Below are 24,244 nucleotides of genomic sequence, written 5' to 3'. Positions count from 1 at the left end.
CCATCATTAGCACAGGGAAAACTAACTGTGGGATTTGGACACTGTAGTCAGAAATACAGTTAGGAGGAGGAAAATGAGATGGAAAATGGGCTGTTTTCTTATTGAACAAATGAGGATGAGCGGAGCCACATGTCATATTGCAACGAGCCAGCAGAGGCGCTAGACCTGTTGTGGCTTCACTTTTGAGAGACATTGTGGTGTCCATGTTTTCTACAGTATTTGGACAAGATAGCATAAGGGCAGCAACTTCAGTGAACCACTCACACCACAGATAATGATTATTGTTATTTTTTAATGTCATTTAAATAAAGAATCAGTCAAATCTGTAACTACGGGCAGAGGGAGTTCCATCAAAACAACAAATTCAACAAAATACAAAGCAGAAAACTCTAATATTTAAACAACAACAGAACCTGAAACAATTCAGAAGTGTTCTGAGTAACACAACTCTCTCTTTTTTTTGTTTGTAAACCAAAAACAACAAAACAAAAAACAATCAAAAACAGTACTTCAGCTTCCAAACACAGGATTGTTCGGGAAAAGCAGGAACACATTTTTTAGAGCACATAATAAGGAAAGGTACAGTGAGGGTCAGTAACACGGACGGAGGTCGTCTCCGACTCCGTTCAACACTAGCGGAAAAGCAACTGAATACTGTACTCTGCTAATACACATACTTGAAACACAGTGAATGGTGGAGCATATCGTCACTTGATGACAGCCTGATGAAAAACAGCTGAACTGTGAATATACTGCAAAGTGTGTGAAACACCTTCACTGGAATGTAGTTCGGAGCGCTGCATTGCTTCATTACTTTAGTTTAAAGCGTTCAAACTGGAACAAAAAATATATACTGATAAACTCATCAGACTTTCAGAGTCGTTACACTTTTTGGTCCTCAAACCAATCGCATTCTACCGAGAATGAATACGGTTGTAACAGCAATTATAACACACTCAATTTGACCAAGTATGTGGTTTAATTATTGTTCATTTACTGACGGTGCAGTTTGTGGTCAGACGAAAGAACTGTGTCTTTCAGCCTTGACTTTTAAAGGGTTAAATTCATTCAGCTTTGAGAAGAAAGTGTGCAGAAAACAGACCACTCTTCCTCAGGTCGGCAGCGGAGCAAACGAAAACGCTGCCCCTTCGTGCATCCTCTTGCAAATTGTTTTGATTGCGGACTTTCTAAAGCAATCTCAAGCAATATGCTGTGCGGTAGGTAGCAAAAGCAATGTGCGTACCACATTAACCCTTCTCAAATCACTTCTCGAAAGCTATAGTAGATCTAGGACTTGTAGTTTGGTTAATATAAATATCCATTGCCTGTGTGACATTCAGGTGTATAAGCCTTTGTTCTGACATTTAGAGAAGGATCAGGAGCTCATATCTCTTACAGCAGAAGGCAGTGTGTGGTTCATGGCCAGAAAACGGAAAAGAAAAACCAAATAATAGCACCATGAGAGGATGGAGTGGAGTGAAGGGAAGTGCCCATGGGATACTATTACTCACAAATAATCAAAACCTAGAAAAATAGTGCATGACAAAGCAATGGATGCTGGTACAAAGCATTTCTTTAAGGTATCTTCATATGTTTCGCTGATGAGAAAGTCCACCAGAGGCTTGGTGAAAACTCAGATGCTCAGATGCAAAGGCAGTGAGAAAAAGCAAATAACAGTACAACCCCTTACAAACAGACACACCACACACACCACCTCCAGCAATAAAAGCAGTAAGGAATGTGTGGTGGTCGGGTTTTGGTTGTAGTCAATTGTAGTTAATTGCTACCAGAGACCCTGGGTTACCGTGAAGCGTCAGTAAGTAAGGTAAACATTTTTATGAGTAAAAACAAGAGAAAACGGTCCAAGTCCAGTACTGAGTCAAAGACCGCTCTTCTTCTTCCCTCGTCTTGGGTCATTTCTTATGTTAAGAACAGCATTGTATTTGTCCATCTGTGATGAGCCGCGGCCAAGAGGCCAAATGTAAGGGGGCAGTGACGTCACAGGAGTGCACTCTTAAAACTGAAGGTGCCATTAAAAAGGAGCAATCTTTAAGAATGACCACTCCCCTGAAGAACCTGCAACTGAGTTGATTTCAACTAAGTTAAAAAAAATTATCCAGTGAAGTATTCTTTAGGGCAGTGGTTCTCAAACTGGTCCCCAGACCTTCACAGGCGTCCACATTTGTGCTCTATCCCCTCTATGTGTTGCAAATAGGGTTGGAGGAACAAATCTGAATCATTTGAAGGTTCTTCAGGACCAATTTAAGAACTATAGGTAAGCAAAAGTGGTTCTTCAAAAGCGTCACCCTTTCTGATATCTTAATCTTTTTTAAGAGTGTAAGTGACAGGTCTTCATTGTTCAGCTGCACTGATCTCAGGTAAAGCTTTGGCTACCAGTGAACTGGTCATGTCCTTATGAATCTCAGAATGCCTTCTTCTACCACAGCGCTCCTTGTGGCAGGGCAGCAGGGCCTACAGGGCTTATAGGGCTTCTTCCCTCTCTCAACAAAAAAAAGCCACTTCCATGGGAAGTACAGTGCAGTGCAATATTGCTGTGTGGAGAGCCTGGAGGGGCCGGAGGGCCAGGTCTCAGCTGTGGTAGCCCGGGACGGCCGCTTGCTTCTGCGACAGGCGCATCAGCTCCTCCCGGATGGCTTTGATGAGCGAGGCGGAGGAGTGGTTAGGAGGAGAAGACTCCTCAGGTGGGGCGGAGGGGGGGTAGCCCACACCGATGGAGTTCAGGTGGGCAGGGGGAGCTGTGGGCTCCCTCATACCATTTCTGGAGGTCTGGAACAAAGAAATGGGGGGGTAGTCAAATGAGCTGAAAACCTGGATGAGACAGGGAGGACAAGAAGGAAGGAAGGATGAAATGAAGGTGAAGAAAAGACAGGACAGGACAGGGAGACATGAGAGGAGAAAGTCAGTTTCAGTTTGACAAAAAAATAGAAACAGAAAAATATCTAGAAGGTTTCTTACAGGGTCTCTGTTAGCAGGTCTGTTGAAGTCTTCTTCGTGATAAGGTCCACAGTTTAAGCTACCAGGCTGTCTGCCATCTCCCAAACGTCCTGGCAGACCCACCTGGGTTAAGTGGTGTAGCTGAGCACCTGCACAAAGGCAAACACAGACAAACACATCCGGATATGAAACATCAGGGACGTAAATGTCTGACTACAAAATGAAATCTCAAATATCACAATTCCATTTCATTTCTAGGACAATGTTGTTTATCTCTGTGGTATTTTGACAGTGCATACCTGTAGTGCCCCCTACTGGTCGTGGCCTGACAGAAGATGGCAGCTCGTCCATGTAGGTCCCTCTGCTGTTGTAGAGCACCTCAGACTGCAGCTGCTCTCCTCCTAATCCATCTCCTGGGGGGTAGCCGGACCCCAGCCCCTGCCTGGGATGACAATTAATTAAAACTAAGCAGCACTCTAATACATAAGTGCAGAATGTCCTTGTTTGTTCATATAAAACACGGCTATGTCACTTCCTGTGTGATGTCTCGACAGCAGTTTTAAAGGCGCTGTCTGACGCCAGAGGCTCAGACACACTACACTGGAGTGATGAAATAAAAATGGCCTGAGTTTGAATTATTGATGAGAAACCATGAAGTGGCCTCTGGCTGAGAAAGGAAGAGGGCAAGCCCAGGACAGGGGAAAGTGGGAAGGGGGAGGGCGAAGGGGGATCTGCGAGAAGACTAGACACTTCTTGGTGTTATTAGCCACAGCATGGTTAGTAAGGTTGGCAAGAATGTAATGATACATATATTTTTGAGGTTTGCTATGATTTCCTGTTTTCCTGTTAGCTATGATATATTGTTATTTGGTGTACAAAATAAGCCCCTCCCACTGCTTCCTATTAAATCTGATAGGTTCCATTTAAGCAGCATATTTTGATCACTGATAGTAGCTTCCATGAAAATGGCAAAGCAGAGACTGCTGTAGGAGACCAAAGGCCTAACTGATGTAAATTACAACTAAATCAAACTCATAGGACCATCAGCACCCTCAAATAGTGTCTGATCTTTGTATGTCTCCAGTAAACATACAAAACATGCTATATATTATTATGCATAAACTCTAACATTAACATACCACAAAAATACCACAGCTTGTAAAGAGGGTGTGGCGCACTGTAGACAGCACTATAAATTAATTAATAAGATTTAAATAGCATGCAATGTGTGACGCAGCACGGCTACTTTCACATTTCATCATCCACAAAAGCTTTTCATAAAAAAAAAAAAAGAAAAAAAAAAAAAGAAAAACGTATGAAGAGTCTTAAGATAAAAACTACATCGTTTGGAAGAAGTTTTCAAAATGTATTATAAATTATTTAAGATTTTATCATTTTTTCCTTTTTTATGTAGCCATTTGAACCATAGAAACTGATCACTTTTAGAGACAGTGTAAGATAAGTATGAGTATATACTCATACTTACTACAGAAGGACATTTTTTGAAGAATATCAACTCATGATTTTTGGAAAATTACCATTTATTTTAACATTTTCTTCAGTATTAAGCTAAAAATAAAATCCCATCTAAGGAGAATTTCTTTCTCATGACAGTTTTGATTATACTCCTCTTTGCCCGTTGTGACTTTTTATAACTCACCTCTGCAGTAAGCCTTGTACTGTAGAAGGTGGCAAGCCTAACTCAGTGTATCTCTGTAAAAGAAAGCACATACACACACAAACACACACACAATTAAAAGATTTAAATCACACTCCTCAAGTATGTCTTGCTCCTCTAAGCCTGCAAGTGCAAACACACAATTCAGCACTCACTACATTACCTCCTAAACCTACTGCCAGCCTGTGTGCGCAACCAGGGTTGGAGCTGTGGGTCCAAGTCTGATCTTTCAGGCCAAATTAAATCACTGAACCGTTGCAGAGCAAAAGCTTTTACTGAGCTACAGAGGTATTTCACTTCTCTATAAAGGATTCTACTGTTACAAGTTACACCAAAGGAATAAAATACACTGCGTGCACTGCATTTTATGGATTTCACGTTGACTGGTCAGCAGAGAAGACATCAAACACCAAAGCCACCATATAAAAGAAAAATAGGGCTAGAATAAAATGCTTAGGACAGCTGCCTGCCTCCAGGAGTGTGTAAAGGACCTTTTCAGCTTTGTCTATAGGACCCTTTCTCTTTGACGTCTAGGAAAACCCCAAATGTGTGATGCACCAGTGTCATTTGACTGCAATTAATCTGCTTTCGTCATTACTGCATATCTCTGAGGCTGATCCTGAACAGGATGCAGTGAAGCTCAATCATGAACTTAATCAAATAAAAGTGCTTTTAGCAACTCTCTCACATCACAAGAAAATTAATCTGGCCTGAGATCAGATAAGAGGCTGTAAAGGAGGTTTGCTTCCTGCATTGCTCCGCTTTATTTTTTTTAATCAGAGAGGTGTGGGCTGTCACACAAAAACCTTGTAACCTTGTAGTTGTTTTTAACACTGTGTCCAAACTTCATGATGAATGGACCAATTGAAATGCTCTAAAATGACCAAAATAAATTCTTTTTTACACTGACGTCCTTTAAGAGTCATGTTTTTAAACTTTACGTTATGTTGTAAAGTTTAGGACTAGAAAGCTTTCGGTCTGTTCTGCTTGCTGTTCTGAAAGTGATACCTAATGTCCAGCCTTTTTGGCTAAAAAAAAGAGCACTGCTTCTGAAAAGGTGTTGTTCAGTGGCATTACCCTGACAAAACTGTAATGAATAAATAAATAATTCAGTATTTATCAGCTGAATGTTTAGATATATAATAGTTAACTACTGATCAACAGTACTGCTTTATCGAACAGAGATCCTACCAAAAAAGGGAGAATATCTTACCCCAGGAAAGGGACTGAGAGCTGGGTATGAAGGGCCCCAGGGCCGCGGGCCGCGAGATGGAGGGCTAGAGGGTGCTGCGGGTCCACCGCTAATTCCCACACCAGGCAGAGTGATGCCAGCATTGCTGCCCTGCGAGGATGGGGACACCAGGGCAAAAGCATCATCCAGCAGGGAGTGCATCTGCTGCCGGGCCTCCTCTATAGATGGCTGAGGGGGCAGGTAGGGTGGAGGAGGGGGAGCGTGGCCTGGTGGGGGCGACACTGGGCCAAGGAACACATCATCAGTTGGGGATGGGCTGTGAGGTTCAGGGCCCTGGTCTGGATCCGACTGGAAGAGACGGAGGAGTGGATTAGATATTAGTGCCAGACGTTACAGAGACCGGTTGGCTGATATCCGTGTTAAGTTCTACAACCAGTTGTTGGGACTTAAGCTTACTTAGCTACACTGTATGGACAAAAGTATTTGGACATTACTCATTCATGTTTTTTCCTAAATCAAGGATGTCCTGCTTTTGCTGGAGTAGCTGTCTCTATTGTCCAGGGAAGAAGGCTTTCCACTAGATTTTGGAGCATTGCTGTGAGGATCCGGTAGCATTCAGTGACCACAGCATTAAAAAATCAAAGCAAGAAAGTAAAAGTTATGCATGAAGTTTGCAGTTAGTGAACTGACCACATATGCTATGTTGTTGACTCCGGGATATTTTTTATATGTGCCGTCACTGTCGGTGGTGATGAGTCGGTCTCTGTCTGCATCTGTCAGATCCCCATTCATCTGCTGCTTCTTCCTCTGCCTGGGAGAACGCCTCTCTCTGCCACTGAAATGTACACACATACACATACACACATATTGACAATGAACATAAAGGAATATACAACTTCCTTCAAGTGTGGTGCTACTGAGTTATTGTCCATGTCCTTTCAAACCTTTTCTTAGGCTCAGTGTAGAGAGGCGGCATGTGGATGTCTGGGTCCAGGATCTTATCAATCTGCATCTGAGCCTTCTGGTAGATGCGGTCCTGCTCTTTGGGGTCGCCCAGGCCATCGATGAGATCATCCATGGCGGGGAAGTCATAGTGGCCTTTCCTCTTAGCCCTCAGACGGATCTTATTACGATGGTGCTCAATCTCAGACTTCTGTCTTAAAGCAACCTGGATCTGAACAGAGAAGAGAGTCAAGAGCTAAAAGAGAGCTAGAAAGGATGTGCCCACCTTTAAACCTTAAAGGCAAAATTGTGACAATAATAAATCAACTCCATGCCTCCATAGGTTTAAACTCTGATCACATTTCTTGTCATTTAACCTCAACAGCTCTAATCTAGCTTTAAAGATGCTGTATTTAGCAACTTGAGGAGGATTGAAGTAGGTTGAAATTCACAAATGGGGCATCTTCTGTTTTATAGCACCTTGGCTATTGCTCAGGGTATTTTAATGAATTATTGATGGAAATTAAATCCAGCACACCTCCTTGTTGAACTTGGTATTCTCTGCAGTCTTGTCAGGGACTGCAGGGTTGGGTAAGGGCAGGGCAGGCATGGGCTGCATGGCGATCAGCTGGATTTTACTGGAGAAACGCTTGTTGGGGGCATCCGCTGCTCGGGATATCCGGTCCACATGCTCAAAGATGGAGGCTGAGGATACCTGATCATCTACAGCGTTCAGTGGAGGAGGACCTACAGAGTGGCATCATAATTCATGTTATCAAAACTAGACATATAATTCAAATATCATAAACTGCTTTTTTATGCCTATATTAAATACACAACTCAAACTGGCACATTAAAATCTATTTCTGTGACACTCTAACACCCTCAGCTTCTCCAAAGTCTTTGTCAAGACAGTGCAGATGCCTTTTCATTCCAGCAGAGGGCAGTATTTGCTGTAACTCTTCAGGTATTGACTTTCAATTAAGGCGAAAGCATTGCTAGCCTGGCAGATGTGCTCCTCAAGATGGGATCAGATACCGGAGACAATGTACAGTATTACAGAGCAAAAACAACACTAAATAGGTCCATGGTTTTAAGTTCTACAACAACAACTGCATGCCTTTGTAAAATCCTAAAACTGATCAAATATTAATAACTACTAAAAAACAGCAACAGAGAAACTGAGGTTTTTATTATTAATGTTATTAAAGTTCCTAATGTGAAAATCTGAAAAGACAGGACAAAGAGAGCGCTACTCAAACTAGACTAGCTCTACTTTACAGACCACAGATGCTCTTACCAATCCTATTTCTCCCTGAGAGCCACAATGGATGAATAAGAGAGAGGGAGAGAAAGATACAAAGAAAGCCACGTTATGTTTTTGATGGTGGACTTTATGAAGAACTATTGAAATATTATACACCCTGATTTTACTGCATGACTACTATTAACATGAGTAGAGAGGAATGCTTGTTGAACAGTAAACTACAGTGTTTTTGGCTCATATAAACAAAAGCGAAGAATGCAAAGAGGTGAGAGGTAAGTTTGCGGGCCAATTAGAGTGATCTGGCGAGTCACAGTGCAGGCTGCACAATATATTGTTTCAGCAATGCTCTTGCAATGTGTGCATGTGCAATAGTCACATAGCAGGACGTGTAATCTAAGGGGCAATGTGAAATTGTATGAAACTTGACATGCTACAACTTTTTTGCTGCTTACACTAAACTGAATTCCAGACTGTTCTCATTTTGCATGCCATATAAACCAGATGTATAAATATGTATTTTAATCCAATCTTGGATACACAGAGTGCTTTATTAATAAGATGGCATGCTGGATCTGGTGATTTCTGGTAAAAAGTAACCAGAAAGTCACCATCATAATTTTTGACATCACAATATTTATTACAGGAAAAAAATATTGCAATATCAGTTTTTACCAATACCGTGCAGCCCTACTGCTGATGGTCTGCTTGAGCATGTTCAGGCACCAGGAGAGGCAGGACAGTGTTGGAGATTTAGTGCAGGGACGAGGAGGAAGGTAAACTCCTGTGCAGTCTTAACATTCTATATATTGCCCTTGTTCTAAGGATTAAACATGTTCTTGAGAGACAATCTATGCACTCAGGTGGTGTACAGCTTTCACTGAAGTGTGAACAAAGGCGATGCTTCTCTTTCACTAATCTTGGGGTCACTCTAAGCAAAGTTAGGGGGTTCTCTCTGATACAAGACAACACAAGGGTCAGGAGGTGCCAATGAATGGGTTTCGTAGACAAACCAGGTTGTGAATTAAAACTGTGGTAACAAGGGGAGGTCTGGAAATGGTTAAGCAAGCAAGCAAGCATCACACTAAATGATCTCTCTACCAGTTGGGATGATTTTAACACTGAGATGCTTTTGGGAAACTGGGCTCAGTTAAACAGTGGTTTAAATGTAATGTTCTCAGGTGTCCAAGATGTTTGCACAGTACTGTATAGTTTACTGTTATCTCTCTGAAATGCAACCACCCTTTCTAAAATCACTCCACTCTTCTCTACCCTTTTCTATAGAGAAAATGAGACTTTGGACCAATCATGACTCTCTTATGGAGCTACAATGGCATGGTAATTGGAGCTGGTTAACTTGCCATTCAATCCATTAGAGGCCATCTTGCGAGGTTGCTTGGAGTCACCGGGCAGTCTCGGGTTGTCCTTGGGAGACTCCCTGTCACTGGACGGATCAGTGCCCACTGAATCCCCATCTGAAGGGGAGATCCTACAAAACAGAACCCATAGCAAAGTGATTTACACAATAGCTGTAAGTAGTGAACCAGAATGCTGGGTTTGAGAATAAGGACACCGATATGGTCCAAGAAATTGAGAAAAAGACTACTCTGATACTGTAATTGGCTGTAAATCAGTAATGATTCCTGATTTAGATTCTGATTATTTAAATGAAAATGTTAATCCAGCCTGGCAACATCTGCTGAGAAATTCATAATTAACACACTTCCCCTCCTGCATTATAAAAGAATTCTGCATTAACTTACATCTGTTTCAAATCTCTCCTCACCCCCCAAAACTTGACGGACATCACAATTTAGTGTCCATTCATTTTTTATAAGGGAGGTCGTAAGACAGGGAGGGTGCAGGCACAAGCTGACCCACTTCTGTCATGCTCTAAGAGTGTCTCTCACTGTAACGACTAATGAGTGCCAAAAGTTCATCAATTCGGCTCACAGGGTCATCTCAGACTGTCTGCCGTTACGCACGCAGATCTGTAGCAGCTTTAAGCATTGAGGCTTAATGTCAATACAAAATGTGCCATCATTTGACCAACAAAGCAAATCCTCCATGTGTTTAAAATCCCTAAATCTTTCTATTTCCATCTCTTTACAGTGTGAGCTGAAGTGCATGTAGGCCTTGCTTGACAGTTAAGATGATGAATGCGCTTCGCCTTTGCTTCATACTGTTACTTTAATGCATGAGCTATTGATCTGAGAGCAACATGAAAAACCCATTTATAAGGTCCTTTATTGATTTACAGAGATCTCAGTATTGATTGGATTCCTCTCCTAAAATCGATGAACATGTGTTATTTTAATATGAGCATCATACATTGCGAAATGCATTAGAAAACCAGGGAACTGGGTAATGGGGTGGATCCAACACAGGGCCAAAAACTGGAAATACCCAATATGGCAGGACAGTTTCTAGACTACTTGATGTTCTGAGGCACACACAGAATTTAGAGGGCCAGAACTGCACTCTCTGCTTGTCAGGCAGTGTAACTACCTAATGATAATAATAATAATAATAATAATAATAATATTTTAATAATATTTTGTCCTTGCATCATCAGTTCATGTTAGCTGGATAACCCAGGCTTTTAACATTTTTTTTTTTTTTTTTAAATTGGTGATATCAAGATGCTCATTTTGCAAGCTAGTGGTATCAGTGCTCTTCTTACTAGCTAGCATAAATAACCCCTATGCTAACGTAACTGATGCCTTTGCTAGTTTCATTAATGCATTTGCTTTAGTGGTCTAATATGTATGCTTGGTAGGTTATAGGGTTATAACTGGCTATAAATAAAACCCACAGCTATGAGCTATTAAAAATTTACGAATGTCCGTTGTTCCATTCAAACAAACAAAAAAAAAACGTCCACTCAAACAAACAAAAAAAAAATGTCTCAAAAAAAAAAACGTGGAAAGGCACTGGGGCATTATAGGAAATTTAGTGTCTTTAATTAATTTGTGTGGCGTGCCTTGTCTGCTCAGCAATTCAGGATAAAATCGACTTTTTATCGCCGTGATTTCAGTGGGGCACAGCAGCATTCAGGTCTAATGATGCCTAAATGGACAAAAGTATTAGGACACCTGCTCATTTACTGTTTCTTCTGAAAACAGTTATTAAAAATGAGTTTATTCTGCTTTTGTTGGAGTAACTATCTCTACTGTCCAGCGAAGGCTTTTTACTTGATTTTGGAGGAGCATTGCTGTGTGGATCTGATTGCATTCAGCGAAGAGAGCATTTGTGAAGTCAGGATGTTGGATCATTACCACCTCACTTAATCTCACACTTCCCAACTCGTCCCTTCCCAAATGGCATCGTCTGAAGAGCTGTTTAAAGCACATTAATTTTTAACAGTACAAAATGCATTTTAAATGAACATACACCTATGTTAATTATGTTATATAATATATATATAACCAAGTTAGGTTTAGTTTTCCACCTCTCTTCACTCACCGTCCCTTCCTTTGCTGACTGTTTCGGGAGGCCTTGGTGGAGGAGCCTTTGGACTTGGGCGTGGACGCCTCAGCAGTTTCAGCACCGCTCGGCTCCTTAGTGGCCACTGGCAGCGGTAACGGCTCCTGGATTACCATGAGGTCATCCTTACTGTGCTGGCCCAGGTGCAGCTTGGCAAAGTCGAAGCCCTTCACGCTGGGAGCCTGTAGCTGGAGAGCGGCCGAGGATAAAGAGAGGCAGCAGTTAATATGGGAGGATGGAAATAACAGACTTGCAGAGACGGAGAGGTAGAGAGAAAGGGACTATGAGGTGGGAGAGCGATAAAAGGCTTGTTCAGTCTTATGTTGTTTACTTTATGAGGAAACACCTAAAGGAGCATGATGCTTCAGACAGAATCAGGCCAGGCTGCAGTCCAGCTCACTTCTGAGACATTCCATAGTGTGGATGCAGGAATACATGAAAGAGAGGGCAACTGTTTTTCATCCCGATTTACAGAATTACACTGTCCAGGTTTACAGAGACAATACATATGACTGAGCTGAAGAAATGAATAAAGGAAAGACAGATAGAGACAGAGGGAGATGGATGGTGTAACTGTAGGACTGAGTACACTGACACAACAAGAAGTGTTGGATTTATTTAGATCTATCCATAAACATGAACATTACATCATACAACAGCACTAAGGTTGAATCAGTGTATTATTCGTGCTGTTTTATATTTAATTGAGAACTTATTGGGACACCTGCTCATTCATTGTTTCTTCTGAAATCAAGGGTAAAGAGTTGATGCTGCTTTTGTTAGAGTAACTGTCCAGGAAAGAAGGCTTTCTACAACATTTTGGAGGATTCGGTAATAAGAGCTTTAGTGAGGTCAGGATATTGGATCATCACTACTCCACCTCATCCCCAACTGCCCAAAGCATTCCCAAAAGTATTGGATGAAACACCACCATCATTCCAGAGAGCCCAGTTCCACTGCTCCACAGCTCAATGGTGGGGGGCTTTATACCCCTTTAGCCCACGCCTGAAATTAGGTTTCATGGTGCCGATAGGTTCATGTTTATCTGCTCTAGAAAATCCTATTCTATTGGCAGTACTTCTCTACAGGGACTAGACTGTGTATGTGAGCATTTGCACATCTGTGTCAATTGTTGTAACTTAAAGAAGTGAAATGCATTTATTAGAAGGCGTCCACAAATATTTGGACATATTGTGTATGTAAATGGATGTGCCTATCAAGCTACTTCTTGCTAAAATCAGTAGAAGAATTTAAAATGTGCATCATAATAGAAACTGCCAAGTAAGTTTATTAAATTCAATTTAATTAAGTAATTGCAACATCCATCATCAGCACAATTATTGCCAGTAAACTTCAGACTAGTAAACTTGAGAAGTTTATTTATTACTGAATAAATATAAATAATTAATTTGTGTGGAAATAAAGTAAATTCAGTGCATTGCTTTTTTCAGTGGCTGCAGGGCAGAACAGGCAGACAGGCAGTAATGAATTAAGTGTGCTGCATGCTGTCCTGCCCTCCTGCCTGCTTGCTGGTCTGTCTGCGTTTAGTGGGATAACAGACCAGATGAGCAGAACAAGCACTGTAATGCTACTTAATGCCCGCAGGCTCTCTCCGGGGACCGGCCCAGAACAGAAAACCCACCCATAATAGGTACATCAGACTCATGGGCTGAGAACCTGTGTGCTCCTTTATGAAAGACTGCATTTTGACTGCTGTTGTTTTCAGAAACCCCAAAGTTACTGATCGGTTTTCCTCCTGAAAATGCGCTAATCCACCAATCATCAGGGAGCGTGTGCAGTTCCCTCTTTTGGCTCAGTTTCTTTTGAATGTAAATCAGGCTGTTTGGAAATAGGACAAAAGCTGAATACAATAAAACACGCAAAAAAATGAATAAAAATCTTCCTCAAGTGTCCTACCAGCAAACAGGGACCAAATGTAGGCCAATGTTACTGTCTGGAATGCTCTATTTAGGTCTGGATGGAGGAGGGGTGGGATTAACAAAGAAGCATTCATACACATCTGGTGTTGAGATTATTTTTCCAGTTTCTGCTTATCAATTTTATGACAAGGGGATTAAAGGCTACAGGGCTAGCGCTATTGCTAACTACAGCATTTTTACAGAAGCTAGCTCTACTTATATGCTTCTGTACCTCTGACTTGGCCACCAAATCTTTCAATTTTTTCTTGATCCCCTTTTTGGGCTTCTCTTCCTCTTCTTCCTCCTCCTCTTCCTCCTCCTCTTCTTCTTCCTCCTCCTCCTCCTCCTCTTCATCTTCTTCATCCACGGTCTCTTGTCTCTTAATGCCCCTGGCAGCAGGGACTGGTTTCTGATTTGATTGTAAAGCATGGAGGAAGGTAAGGCATACGTTTAGACGTTCAGATGTTCAGATGTTCCCGCTCTGGTCATTGTACACGCTGTCAGTTGAATGTGTTCGTTCCCTTCTGGAGCACACACTGCCCACTACTGCAATACTGCAGGACGGGAGACTAAGAGGGGATTAAAGTGGCCCCAAATGGACGAGAGAAAAGATGACACATGCTTGGCACGGTATCTTTTCCAGGCTTTCTACTATAAACTACTGCTGCTCTGGACAGGGGACAGGGAGCCTTGCTGAATACAGGTGCTAAACTCAGTTGACCTTCTCAGGCTCCGCCCACAAAAGCATTGTTCATAACAACTGTTGCTAATAATAATCTAGAAAACAGGATATTATTAGCCCATAAGTCTGAACTAGAAACTCAGTGTAATTTAAGGTAAACAAAGTATAGCGCCCCCTTGTGAGTAATTTAGTACTTCATTTCTCAATGATTGGTGGACGGAGCATGTATGTAGGTCAATTTCACTGAACTGCTCTCCTACCACCCTCTACCTTCTCTTTTTTTCTCTCCTCCTCCTCTTCCTCCTCTTCTTCCTCCTCCTCCTCCTCCTCCTCTTCTTCTTCTTCCTCCTCCTCCTCCTCCTCCTCCTCTTCCTCCTCACTGCTCTCTACTACTATTAGCTTTTTGCTCTTGACCGGGGTCATTGACCTCTGGATCGAAGGTATAGATCTCTGTAATGAAGCTGTGGACTGGACGGGGATTGGAGATTTAAATGTGGTGAGAGAAGAGAGAGATGAATGGTAAAGGAAGGTAGATCAATGACACGGCAAGAAGAATGAAATGGAATGAAAGACAAGACACAGGACGACGGCAACAGACACAGATTTTAAAGTGACCCAAATTACTGAGACTTAATTTAACACATGTAGGGCTGGTGTGATTAGTCATTGCAATGAATGGTGCTGCTGCTGAAAATACATCAACGTAAGTATTAAAAAACTGACGCATAGTTTATTTTTAATTAAGAATTTACTTTTACTATTTCTAATTCGCTTCAATTAAATTAACCACTGAATTTCCTAAATTTTACTCTAATATCACAGTAATTAGCTGCCTGCTTGAGGTCAGTCATTTTGGCTCCAGTCACTGGTTGTCTCCACACAATGCCACAGTTTAAAAAGAGTCTGACTCGGTTGCAAAAAGGTTTCTAAAAGACCCAATCCATTTCCAAAGACCAAAGGCATCAAAAGAATGCCAGTACTTCAAATTAGCATGAAACAAATAGGTGGTTTGTACAATGTAGGACTAAAGAAAAGCTGGGGCCAAACACACAGGTGCTACTTCACACGATGGACTGCTGGAAACACTGTGAGTGTCTAATGATGTTTCTTAAAACACCTGTTGTTAAAACACTTATTATTAAAGCCTTAAAGTCGTCTACCTGCTACCTAAATATTTCCATTAAATACGCATTTGAGATTATGTCTATGTATGACATTTCTGTTATATTTCCAGCAGATTTCTTTGCATAAGGAATGCCATTCATACCGTAGATCTTCGGTAGAATTTTCCCTTTTTTCTCCCAATTTGGTACTGTTTTTTTTCGTCAGCCCACCTGTCTGAAACTCCCCCTAGCACTAGCAATGCTCCTGACACTAGGAGAGTAAGGACTTAACACGTCTCCACCGTTACAAACGAAGCTGGGTGAATAAGAGCTGAAGTGCCTCAAAACTGTGGAAAAGAACACTTAAAAAAAAGAGCTTAAATGGTAACAATGACATCAAGTTCAGCGAAGGGTCGTGCAGCTGTGCAGCTATTAGAGAATAAAAGCGTTGGCAGAGGGCAGAACTTGAGTGTCCTGGAAGTGTACTTCATGAGGCTGAAAGGGGTGTGAGTGCAAACACACACACACACACACACGTGGTATGTATTGTGAGTGTGTGTGTTTGCTCTAGAGAAGGGGCAGATGTGGGGTGTGTTGGGAGTGTGCTCTTTAGATAATGTGGTTAAATCATGGTACTTTGTGGTGAGCAGTCAGGCTGCACCGCATTAGCACAACACTGCACTATGCAATGCTTCTGCTTAAAAGTGTGTGTGTGTGTGTGTAAGTGTGTCAGTGTGAGGGAGAGAGATAGAGAGACAATGAGCAAAACAGGGCTCTGGCCAAAGCAGAGAGAACAGCTGTCCTTGAATCATACACACTAGAGGTGGGCAATGTGAGGATGGTTTTTAGTTATTGTGATAAACTGTGATAAACAACCTGCTTTTGATAATCGGTAATACAAAACACTGACAAAGTGCATATTTCAACCCTTAATCAAACCCTTAGTTAATTAGCTTAATTAGTCCTGTTACATTAGATATATTGAACATTCTGGAAAAAAATATATTTTGGTCCAAATGTGGTTTTAACAGCTAAAATGTTTGGAGGTCAGAGGAATATAACATACAGGGTGTTGCTTAGTCTATTTCTGCATTTATGGCTCAGTGGTTTAAATGCTGGATTATTGATCATAGGGTTGTGGGTTTTATAGCCGGGTCTACTAAGCTGCCACGCTGTTGGGTCCTTGAGCAAGACCCTTAACCTTTTGAACCCTCGTGTCATTCTACTGTTATTAATCACAATGGTAACAGTTCAGCATATTTTATCCCGCAGGGTCCCACAGGGACCTATTTTAGGGTCTTTGAAACTGCTGTTAATTATAAGAGTGCTGCAGTTATGAGAGTGAATTTACAGGGTTCCAGGAGTTAACCTCTGCTCCAGGGGCGCTGTAGCATGCCTGACCTTGCGCTTTTCGAGAAAAAATTCGCTGTATTGTACAAGTATTATTCACAATATGCATTAGTACTTTTGTACGTAGTTCCTTGAGTTTTGCAGTTGTGCGAAGAAAACGCCAAGATCCAGACAGATCTCTATTCAACATGTGACATGTATACTCAAATGACTGATGGGCAGGGTGTGTATATGTGCGTAAATGTAACTAAAGCACCAGAGAACTAACTCCAACATAGTACTTCACCCAAGACGTGACCTCACACAGTGACAGAATACTTCGGGTCTGATTCTGAAGATACTAAAATAACTCATGAGACTGGAATGGCCCAGTGTCCCAAATCAGTCGCGCAGAGATGAGATAAGCAGCAGACAGACAGAGCAGAGACAAACAGGAGCCCACTCACTGATTAGCCCTATCTGGCTCTCCAGTAACACAACCCAGCGGATACGCCACACAACAATGCAAACACTGCGACTAATGTTTGTCTGTGTGTGACTCTCTCTAGTGTTTAGAAAATGACACTAAAACAACAGACCCTCGTTCCTGTCCAGACGTCCGTCCTTCACTCTCAGAATGTAGTTTCATAGTACTTACTTAAGCAGTAGTACACAAGAGGTAGTGCTATGAAGTGAGATACTGGCACTGGTGTACTGCGGAGCCAATATCTCCAATATCTCACATTACAATTGGTACGTTGCGATTATACCACAGTTCTGTTATCGCCGTTCATCATTAGTTTTAAAAATAAAGAGGGTAGAAAACTGGTTTGCTTGTTTATCTACATCCTGCAAGGTATCACGTTATACCCTTCAGTCATAGCAGTCAAGGAACAGTTTATCATTTCTCAAACATCAAGGTTACAAGCCACAGCCAAGACATTAGGTGGTCGATGTTGCAGGTTATATTAATCCCATGGTTACACACACTCCTACACACACTGTCAAAGCTGTTAAAACTAGGAATGTAATTTATGTGAAGCTGAACCTTTTTTATGTATCTGAATTATCTGTTCCAGCTCAAATAGTGCAGCAGATCAAGCTCCCTCTGATTGGCTGATCTATGTACCTACCAAGCAAAAGTCCTGATGAGTATTGCTCTGTTTTAAACCCACACTGTGCTTGTGTGTAGTGTATGTATGTACATTGTGGGATGTAATGTAAACAACAGCATTTAGCTTTTGTTACCTTTTTTATTGGAAATATCAGGCTGGTTAATAATAGCTTCGTCTTCCAGATTTAAACCGAAACAGATGTTTTCAAAACCAAAAGATTTCATAAACTCATTATAATTCATGTTGGCATTCTTTTACTTGTATAATTATAGTGCTAACATTGCTGCTTTGTTATGGCTAATGTTTTTGTTATGTTAGTGCTGCCATTGTCACTACATGTTACGTGTGTATGTGCTTTAGTAACAGTACAATTATCGTGAAATTTTGGCACTCCAACACTGTCAAAAGTAGAAGATCCTCAGTTTTCCCATCAAGAAAAGCTTTTTAGTTCCTCAAAGCACCTTAAGAGGTTCATTCACAGTTTTAAACTAAATAACCACCAAAGGATCCACACTTCCCATGGCTGGAACTAAATATAAGGGGTTTGCGGAAGGCACCTCTTACCTTCTGCCTCTGCTGGACAGTGCTCATGGTGTCTGGCTGAAACTCCAGTTTATCCGTGCGGCACAGTTTCCAGTACAGTATGGTTATGATGATCACCACCACCAGAACGGGCACGACCACTCCTACAATGATCCAAGTGTTGGTGTTCTCTGTCTCAGAGGGCGAGGATGCCTGCTTCTCCACAGCTGTACATAGGACACAGAAGATCAAGCAGATAGGTGGTATACATAATACACAGTCATCATAGCATTCATGCTACTATCCATAATGAAAAAAATCCAAAATTCAATATACAAATAAGTGCCAGATTATGGGTGGTATAACAGAATCCTTCTGTGATTTCTATTTTTTCACACAGATAAGAATACAAGCTATCGATAAGCCTCGATTGCCTGTGTGTTGCTTAAATCAACTGTATGTAGACTAAAACTGTGCATAGCTTTTTAAATTAGCTGTTAACAGATAGATCACTGAAACAAGAATTTCTCATTGTAAAAAAAAGTAGTTGAGATATTTCTCCTCTTATTGAAAACACTGCATATTTATGCTTTCTAGCCGTTATAGTTATTCTAAAACAATGGAGACGGCTGAGATAAGCTATGTGAGATGCCAAGTGAATTACTGCGCTAGTGAACTTTTGTAGCATGGTGAGCTAAACAACACTCAGAGGCAGAGGAGCGCCTCAGGCCTCCGGATACTCCGCTACTCTGCTGTTATACAATAGGAAATAGCTTCATTAAGCCTAATGAAGGTAGAGTTGTTGTTTTTTTTTGCTGTAGGTGAAACAGCTGAACGTCCAACAGCACAAACAGTGTCAGATAAAGCGAACCAGCTCTCAGGAGGACATGCTCATTAAGCCCTCCTCTTTGATGTTTACAGTGAGGAGAAACTCAAGCGTTCTGTTTTCAAATACCACTGCCAGCCTGCACTGCGGTCAGAAGACTGCTTATGATCATTTGATGAAAAACAACTGAAGAAGGCTCCATGAAAAAGCCCATGCAGGCAACTCATTTCTCAGTCTTGTCAATTTTGTTTTCTCCATGAGGATAAAGTAGAGTGTTCCTGAAGAGTCAATACTCACGCTGGGCCAGGATGCCCTGGATACGGTATCCCAGCACTATGGCTGCACGTTGCACATCCAGCCTGTTCAGTAGGTTAGCGGTGGTAACAGCAGGCAGCCTCTCGCCGTTAGCACCTTCCACAAAGTAGATCATGTCCAAAGGGTTATCTGGTCCTGCTAGTCGCATGGTCTGTACAATCTGCGGCGAGATCAAACATACAATTTATAATTTTATGCTATACAGTCATATACAATAATAGTCAAATAGTCAAATAGTATATCTACAAATGGACAAACGTATTGGGACACATTCTTTGTCGTTTCTTCCGAAATCAAAAAAGGTAAAAAGTAAAGCTTGTCTTGCTTTTATTGGAGTGCCTGTCTCTACTGTCTAGGGAAGAAGGCTTTCTACTAGATTTGGGAGCATTGCTATGAGGATTGTGTTCAGGGACAAGAGCTTTAGTGAGGTCAGGATGTTGGAGCCACCCACCTCATCATCCCCCAACTCCCCAACTTGTTCAAACAGCATTAGGCAGCATTGTGCCAAAGGTTCATGTTTATCTGCTTCAGAGAGTCCTATTCTATTGGCAGTACTTCTCTATTGGGACTAGACGAGCTGTGTGTAAGCATTTACACATCTGTCAGCAATGGATGCAACTTAAAGTAGCTGAATAATGCATTAATTGGAAGGGGTATCCACAAACATTTGGACATATAGTGTATCACCACTAGTTAACCTCATTCTCAATGCTGTATAGTTATTTGATTATCTGCATGAAGCTGCGCATGACTAGCACATTCCAGTCGTACTACCTTTATCTGCAGCTTAAAACACAAAACAATAAATCATATAAAACAAGGTGTGTATTTTATAAAGTAGCAAAAGCAACGTCAAGTCAGAGAGTGCTGGAAAGTAGAACATGGACTGTCTTCTCTGGCTTTACACTCATGCAATCTCCAACGTTATTGGGGTGGAAAAGGATGACAGCACTCGGCCTCACCTGAACTTGACCTACATAGTGCACTCTCACGGCTGGGCTCTGACTTGCCGATCCCTTTCCGGTTTGTCTGAATGTGCTAGCAGCTAACTGAGGCATGGCAATGTCCCCACAGCATAGATGATGGGCCTGTGTTGCCAGGCAATATAGGAGGAACATTCAATAAAAGGTGGTGCTTCAAAGAGGTAGAATAAAGCAGTTAGCTTTGAGAGGCTGTGTATTAGTGATTCTGCAGGGGAGGTGCTGTTAGGCTGGTCAAGAGTCCAAATACATTACAAAAATTGTGTGTATTCTAGTTATAATGATAATAGTTGCTGTAAACAGTTGTGCCACCTTGCAAGTTCGTTAGCATTATACCACATTATATTACAACCAAAACGTCACTTGGTGCATTAATGCAGTTTTTACTTGAATTATGGATCAGCAGTGGTTTCAGGTGTGGTCCAGCCAATCAAATTCTGTCTGTTTAATTAAAAAAAAAAATATATATATATATATATTACCTATGTTATTCAGAATCCTGCCCACTGTCCTAATTGCTCCTTCAATGCACACTAAAATATGACAAGCTCACACTCTCCTAATTAGGTAATTAACGGACAGTTAGCAGTACAGAAGCATGCATCATCAGTTTGACCAGGAGCAGCAGCAGCAGTGTGGAGGGAGCCAAAAGGTCAGTGTGTGCAGGCCAGGGAAGGGGTGGCTGTAAAACCAGGCTGATCTTTAATCACATTGACAGCTCCTCGCTGTGCGTGCAGGCTGTCCCACTCCCTATGCCCCCCACGTGAAACCGGGAAAATGAGGATGACTCTAGCTTGTCTGCGAGGAGTGTTCAATAATTGATCTGATATCAGCTAGCCAGCCTGGGGGAGGAAAGCAGAAGTCAGCCAGTGGCTACACAGCCCAGGGATGAATAGGAGGTGTTGCCATGGATACTCCTGGGCTGGAATAGGGATGCGCAGAGCAGAGCAGGTGCTGAGAGGGGGCCACAAAGAGAGAGTCATTAAGAAGCCAGAGAGGCTGGGGAGGTTCCACACAGGAAGAGTTCGATAATGAGGGTCTCCGTTTTCACCGAGTGTACAGGGAAATGACAAACGACTCACAGATGTGCTATCACACAATTAAAGCTGACGTTTTCAGTGTGTGTACAGGCATACATAGGCATACATAGACACTTGCACACCAAAATAGAGAGGGTCAGATGTACTTGCACGCTGTACCAAGTGCTCTGTAAAAGGTCCCTTGATGCGCGCAATATGAGCTCACTAAAATGCATGTATGTATGCACATCACTATATGCATGACTCCTTTATTATATTCCTTCAGTGCATGTTTAAGGCTTGTGTCACTGCCTTGCTGCTTTGCCTGCAGCCTTTGTTACAGGGAGCGTCTCATCCATACATCCTTTGGGACCCTAACGCTAAATCCTACATTTATGGCTGATTCTTCTAGGTTGCATGGAAATCTATTCAAATGTCTGCCTGTCAAATGTGAGTAAATGTACTAAACCTCAGGTTATTCATGTGCATGGCCCAACAACTGTGTGTTTAGGCTTGTGTTTCAGTCCTGTTCATCACACACAGTCAGAATGTGTCCGAACTGTGACTAAAACCAGTGTGAACGGCTTCTGACTCTTCCTTCAAGTAAACAAATCTAGCAACTGGATCCTCTATTCCCCGAAGAACAGCCAAAAAAGGAAAAGCTGCACAGAGGAGAGAGTGAGTGTTTCCTGTTGTGTTACCTGCACACTGTTGTTGCCTATGCTGGTGGCCCTTTTAAAACGCCGGCCTGTGCCAAGTCCCTCTCCCAGCAGCAGAGCCAGTCTCCTCTCCATCTTCGCCTGGAAAATTCTATCGCTCACACGCTGCTCCATCACACCCAGCAACACTGCATACAAACAACCAGACATGTAATTTTTCAGGACAGCATCAGCATGCAACTCAACCCCACGCCAGTCTAAATAAACAAACGCTATTACTGCAGCAATAAGTATTTAGTTCAATAAAGAAAGACAGGCGTACCTGTTCTCACCCACGAGGAGCGCAGCAACTGTGTTGTGTTCAGCTCAGGATAGTGGAATGCTGTGGATAAAAGAAACATACCATCATCCTTAGGGTCAAAATGATCCATCCACTGCATGCGTCCACTCACTGGACTGACTGCAGACGCATTCTGTACGTATGTGTGATGGTAATCACTTACGCTCTGCAATCTGCTGAACCGGGTAGCCCAGGTAGTAGCTGAACTCGACCACGCTGAGCTGTCTCAGAAGGCTGCTGACTTCCGACCCTAATATGTACCCCCGGGCATCACGTATCACAAACGTGATATCTACAGGCCCACTCGGCTGCCGCTGATTCTTTCCTATCGGGCTTATCGTGATGTTCAGGACCTGTAAAAATGTGTTTAGAGCACATTCTTAAAGCGCTGTGTGCACAGTACGAAAACAAAAAAGCTTTATCATGAAGTGTATTACTGTCACTGTCATGCCAAAACCTTGTATCTTGTACCGCAAAATGACAACTTTACAGGTAAAAGAGGAAGCCTTCTTAAAGCAACAATATGTAGAATTTCTACCTGTGAATAACAGTGTTCATTGTGACGCTCCACTGACATGCAATACGGAGAACAGCATTTCTACAGTTGCTACTACAGAAAGTTGTTTTATGTTGTGGTGCCTCAAAATGTGAGTTACTCTTCATAACTGTAGGGGGAACCCAGGAGCAAGACATACCAAATTTAGCATACTGTTGCTTTAAGTCAATGTCAAAACATTTTATTCCAAGTAATTTTGGAGGATTTAATTGATTTTAATTTAATGCAAATATGATATGAATACTGCATCTACAATATGAAGCTCCGTGTTTTAATGAAATGATCTTACAATAAACAAAATATCAATTCAGTTCTAATGAAGTACAAAATAATTATAGTTATAATAGTAAACGAGGCAGAGGTGGGTGTTTGTGCGTGAATCTTCAGCTGTTACCCCATTGGTTTAACATGTGTTAAAACTGAGGGCTGTGTAACACATTCAGCCTCAGTCTACTACAGCAGTGGATTTCACTCATTAATTTAGTTGCCTTGACAACTGTTGGGTTGAATACTGCATGCTCTTTTCCCTAAATCCAATCAAAGCAAACGGCTGTGGGTGATGTCATTTCAGTGTACGGGAAGCAATCTACAGAGAAGGCTTAGTGCTCTGACCAGCAGGCAAACCATGTAATGTTAAAAAGACAGAAGAAAGCAGTGGCCCTGGTCCACATCCCAAGGAGTGAAAGCAGCCTGAGGACAAAATGCTCAATTATTTGTGAGGTTTAATCCGTTGTGTACCTTGTACTGAAACTCCAGGTGTGTGTTTTGGGGGATCATAAAAAGAGCATGTTGAGCTAATCTGACAGAAATAGGAAGCAATTAAGCGGATTGCAGAGGATCAGAGCCAAGTCACTGGTTTCAGGCGCTAACAGTTTGTGTGAAAACCCTGTGAGCTGCTTGTACTGCAGGCTCTGTGATTCTGACCAGCGTGTGAGAACAGCTCTCACAAACATTACTGTGATTACTTTCCGGATCAGCTAAGACAGATATTGCAAAATGCTTAGATTACATATATAATCCTGCATACACGCTGACATTGTCTAGCTGCAGAATAGGTACGAGTCAAGTATTAAAGATGTTATGCAGTCAAAAATTACACAATTTGTAAACTAAAGGGAGCCGAACAGGCAGAGCTTCTTTGGTATTTCAGATGAGCTGCAATCTTATGTGGTTTATATGAATGACTAGAAATGTGACTAGACAAAAGAGGCCTTACTAATGTACAAAGAAAGTCACAGAAAGCCTTGTATCTCCAAACCGGCAATGGGACAGAAATAAACCATTGAAACTTTTAACTGACGTCAATATAAAATGATTTTAATTTGGTCCATAAATTTTCAAATTAGTCAAACAAGTTAAACA

The 24,244-nt window shown here is 41.8% G+C and overlaps 1 protein-coding gene across 2 annotated transcripts in view; it reads right to left on the bottom strand.

The window, feature by feature from the left end:
* Positions 1 to 274: 274 nt before the first annotated feature.
* Positions 275 to 24,244, bottom strand: part of LOC140575122 (UPF0606 protein KIAA1549) — a 54,742-nt gene continuing 30,772 nt past the window's right edge. The window contains exons 7-21 of one of the 2 annotated variants that reach the window (XM_072695290.1): positions 22,490 to 22,679; positions 22,309 to 22,368; positions 22,029 to 22,174; positions 19,311 to 19,488; positions 18,230 to 18,414; positions 11,497 to 11,705; positions 9,393 to 9,520; positions 7,306 to 7,514; positions 6,770 to 6,999; positions 6,516 to 6,660; positions 5,847 to 6,173; positions 4,616 to 4,668; positions 3,255 to 3,397; positions 2,977 to 3,104; positions 275 to 2,829 (exon numbers count right to left, since the gene is read on the bottom strand). In XM_072695290.1, coding sequence (XP_072551391.1) covers positions 2,590 to 2,829; positions 2,977 to 3,104; positions 3,255 to 3,397; positions 4,616 to 4,668; positions 5,847 to 6,173; positions 6,516 to 6,660; positions 6,770 to 6,999; positions 7,306 to 7,514; positions 9,393 to 9,520; positions 11,497 to 11,705; positions 18,230 to 18,414; positions 19,311 to 19,488; positions 22,029 to 22,174; positions 22,309 to 22,368; positions 22,490 to 22,679 — 2,571 coding nt within the window. In that variant the 3' untranslated portion in view covers positions 275 to 2,589. The remainder of the gene's footprint in view (positions 2,830 to 2,976; positions 3,105 to 3,254; positions 3,398 to 4,615; positions 4,669 to 5,846; positions 6,174 to 6,515; positions 6,661 to 6,769; positions 7,000 to 7,305; positions 7,515 to 9,392; positions 9,521 to 11,496; positions 11,706 to 18,229; positions 18,415 to 19,310; positions 19,489 to 22,028; positions 22,175 to 22,308; positions 22,369 to 22,489; positions 22,680 to 24,244) is intronic. The other variant, XM_072695291.1, reaches the window with a different exon arrangement.

The sequence above is a fragment of the Salminus brasiliensis genome, chromosome 13, assembly GCF_030463535.1.
Source record: "Salminus brasiliensis chromosome 13, fSalBra1.hap2, whole genome shotgun sequence".
Taxonomy (NCBI): Eukaryota; Metazoa; Chordata; class Actinopteri; order Characiformes; family Bryconidae; genus Salminus; species Salminus brasiliensis.
Note: the sequence above shows the minus strand (reverse complement) of the source record. Positions and strands in the feature narration are given on the sequence as shown.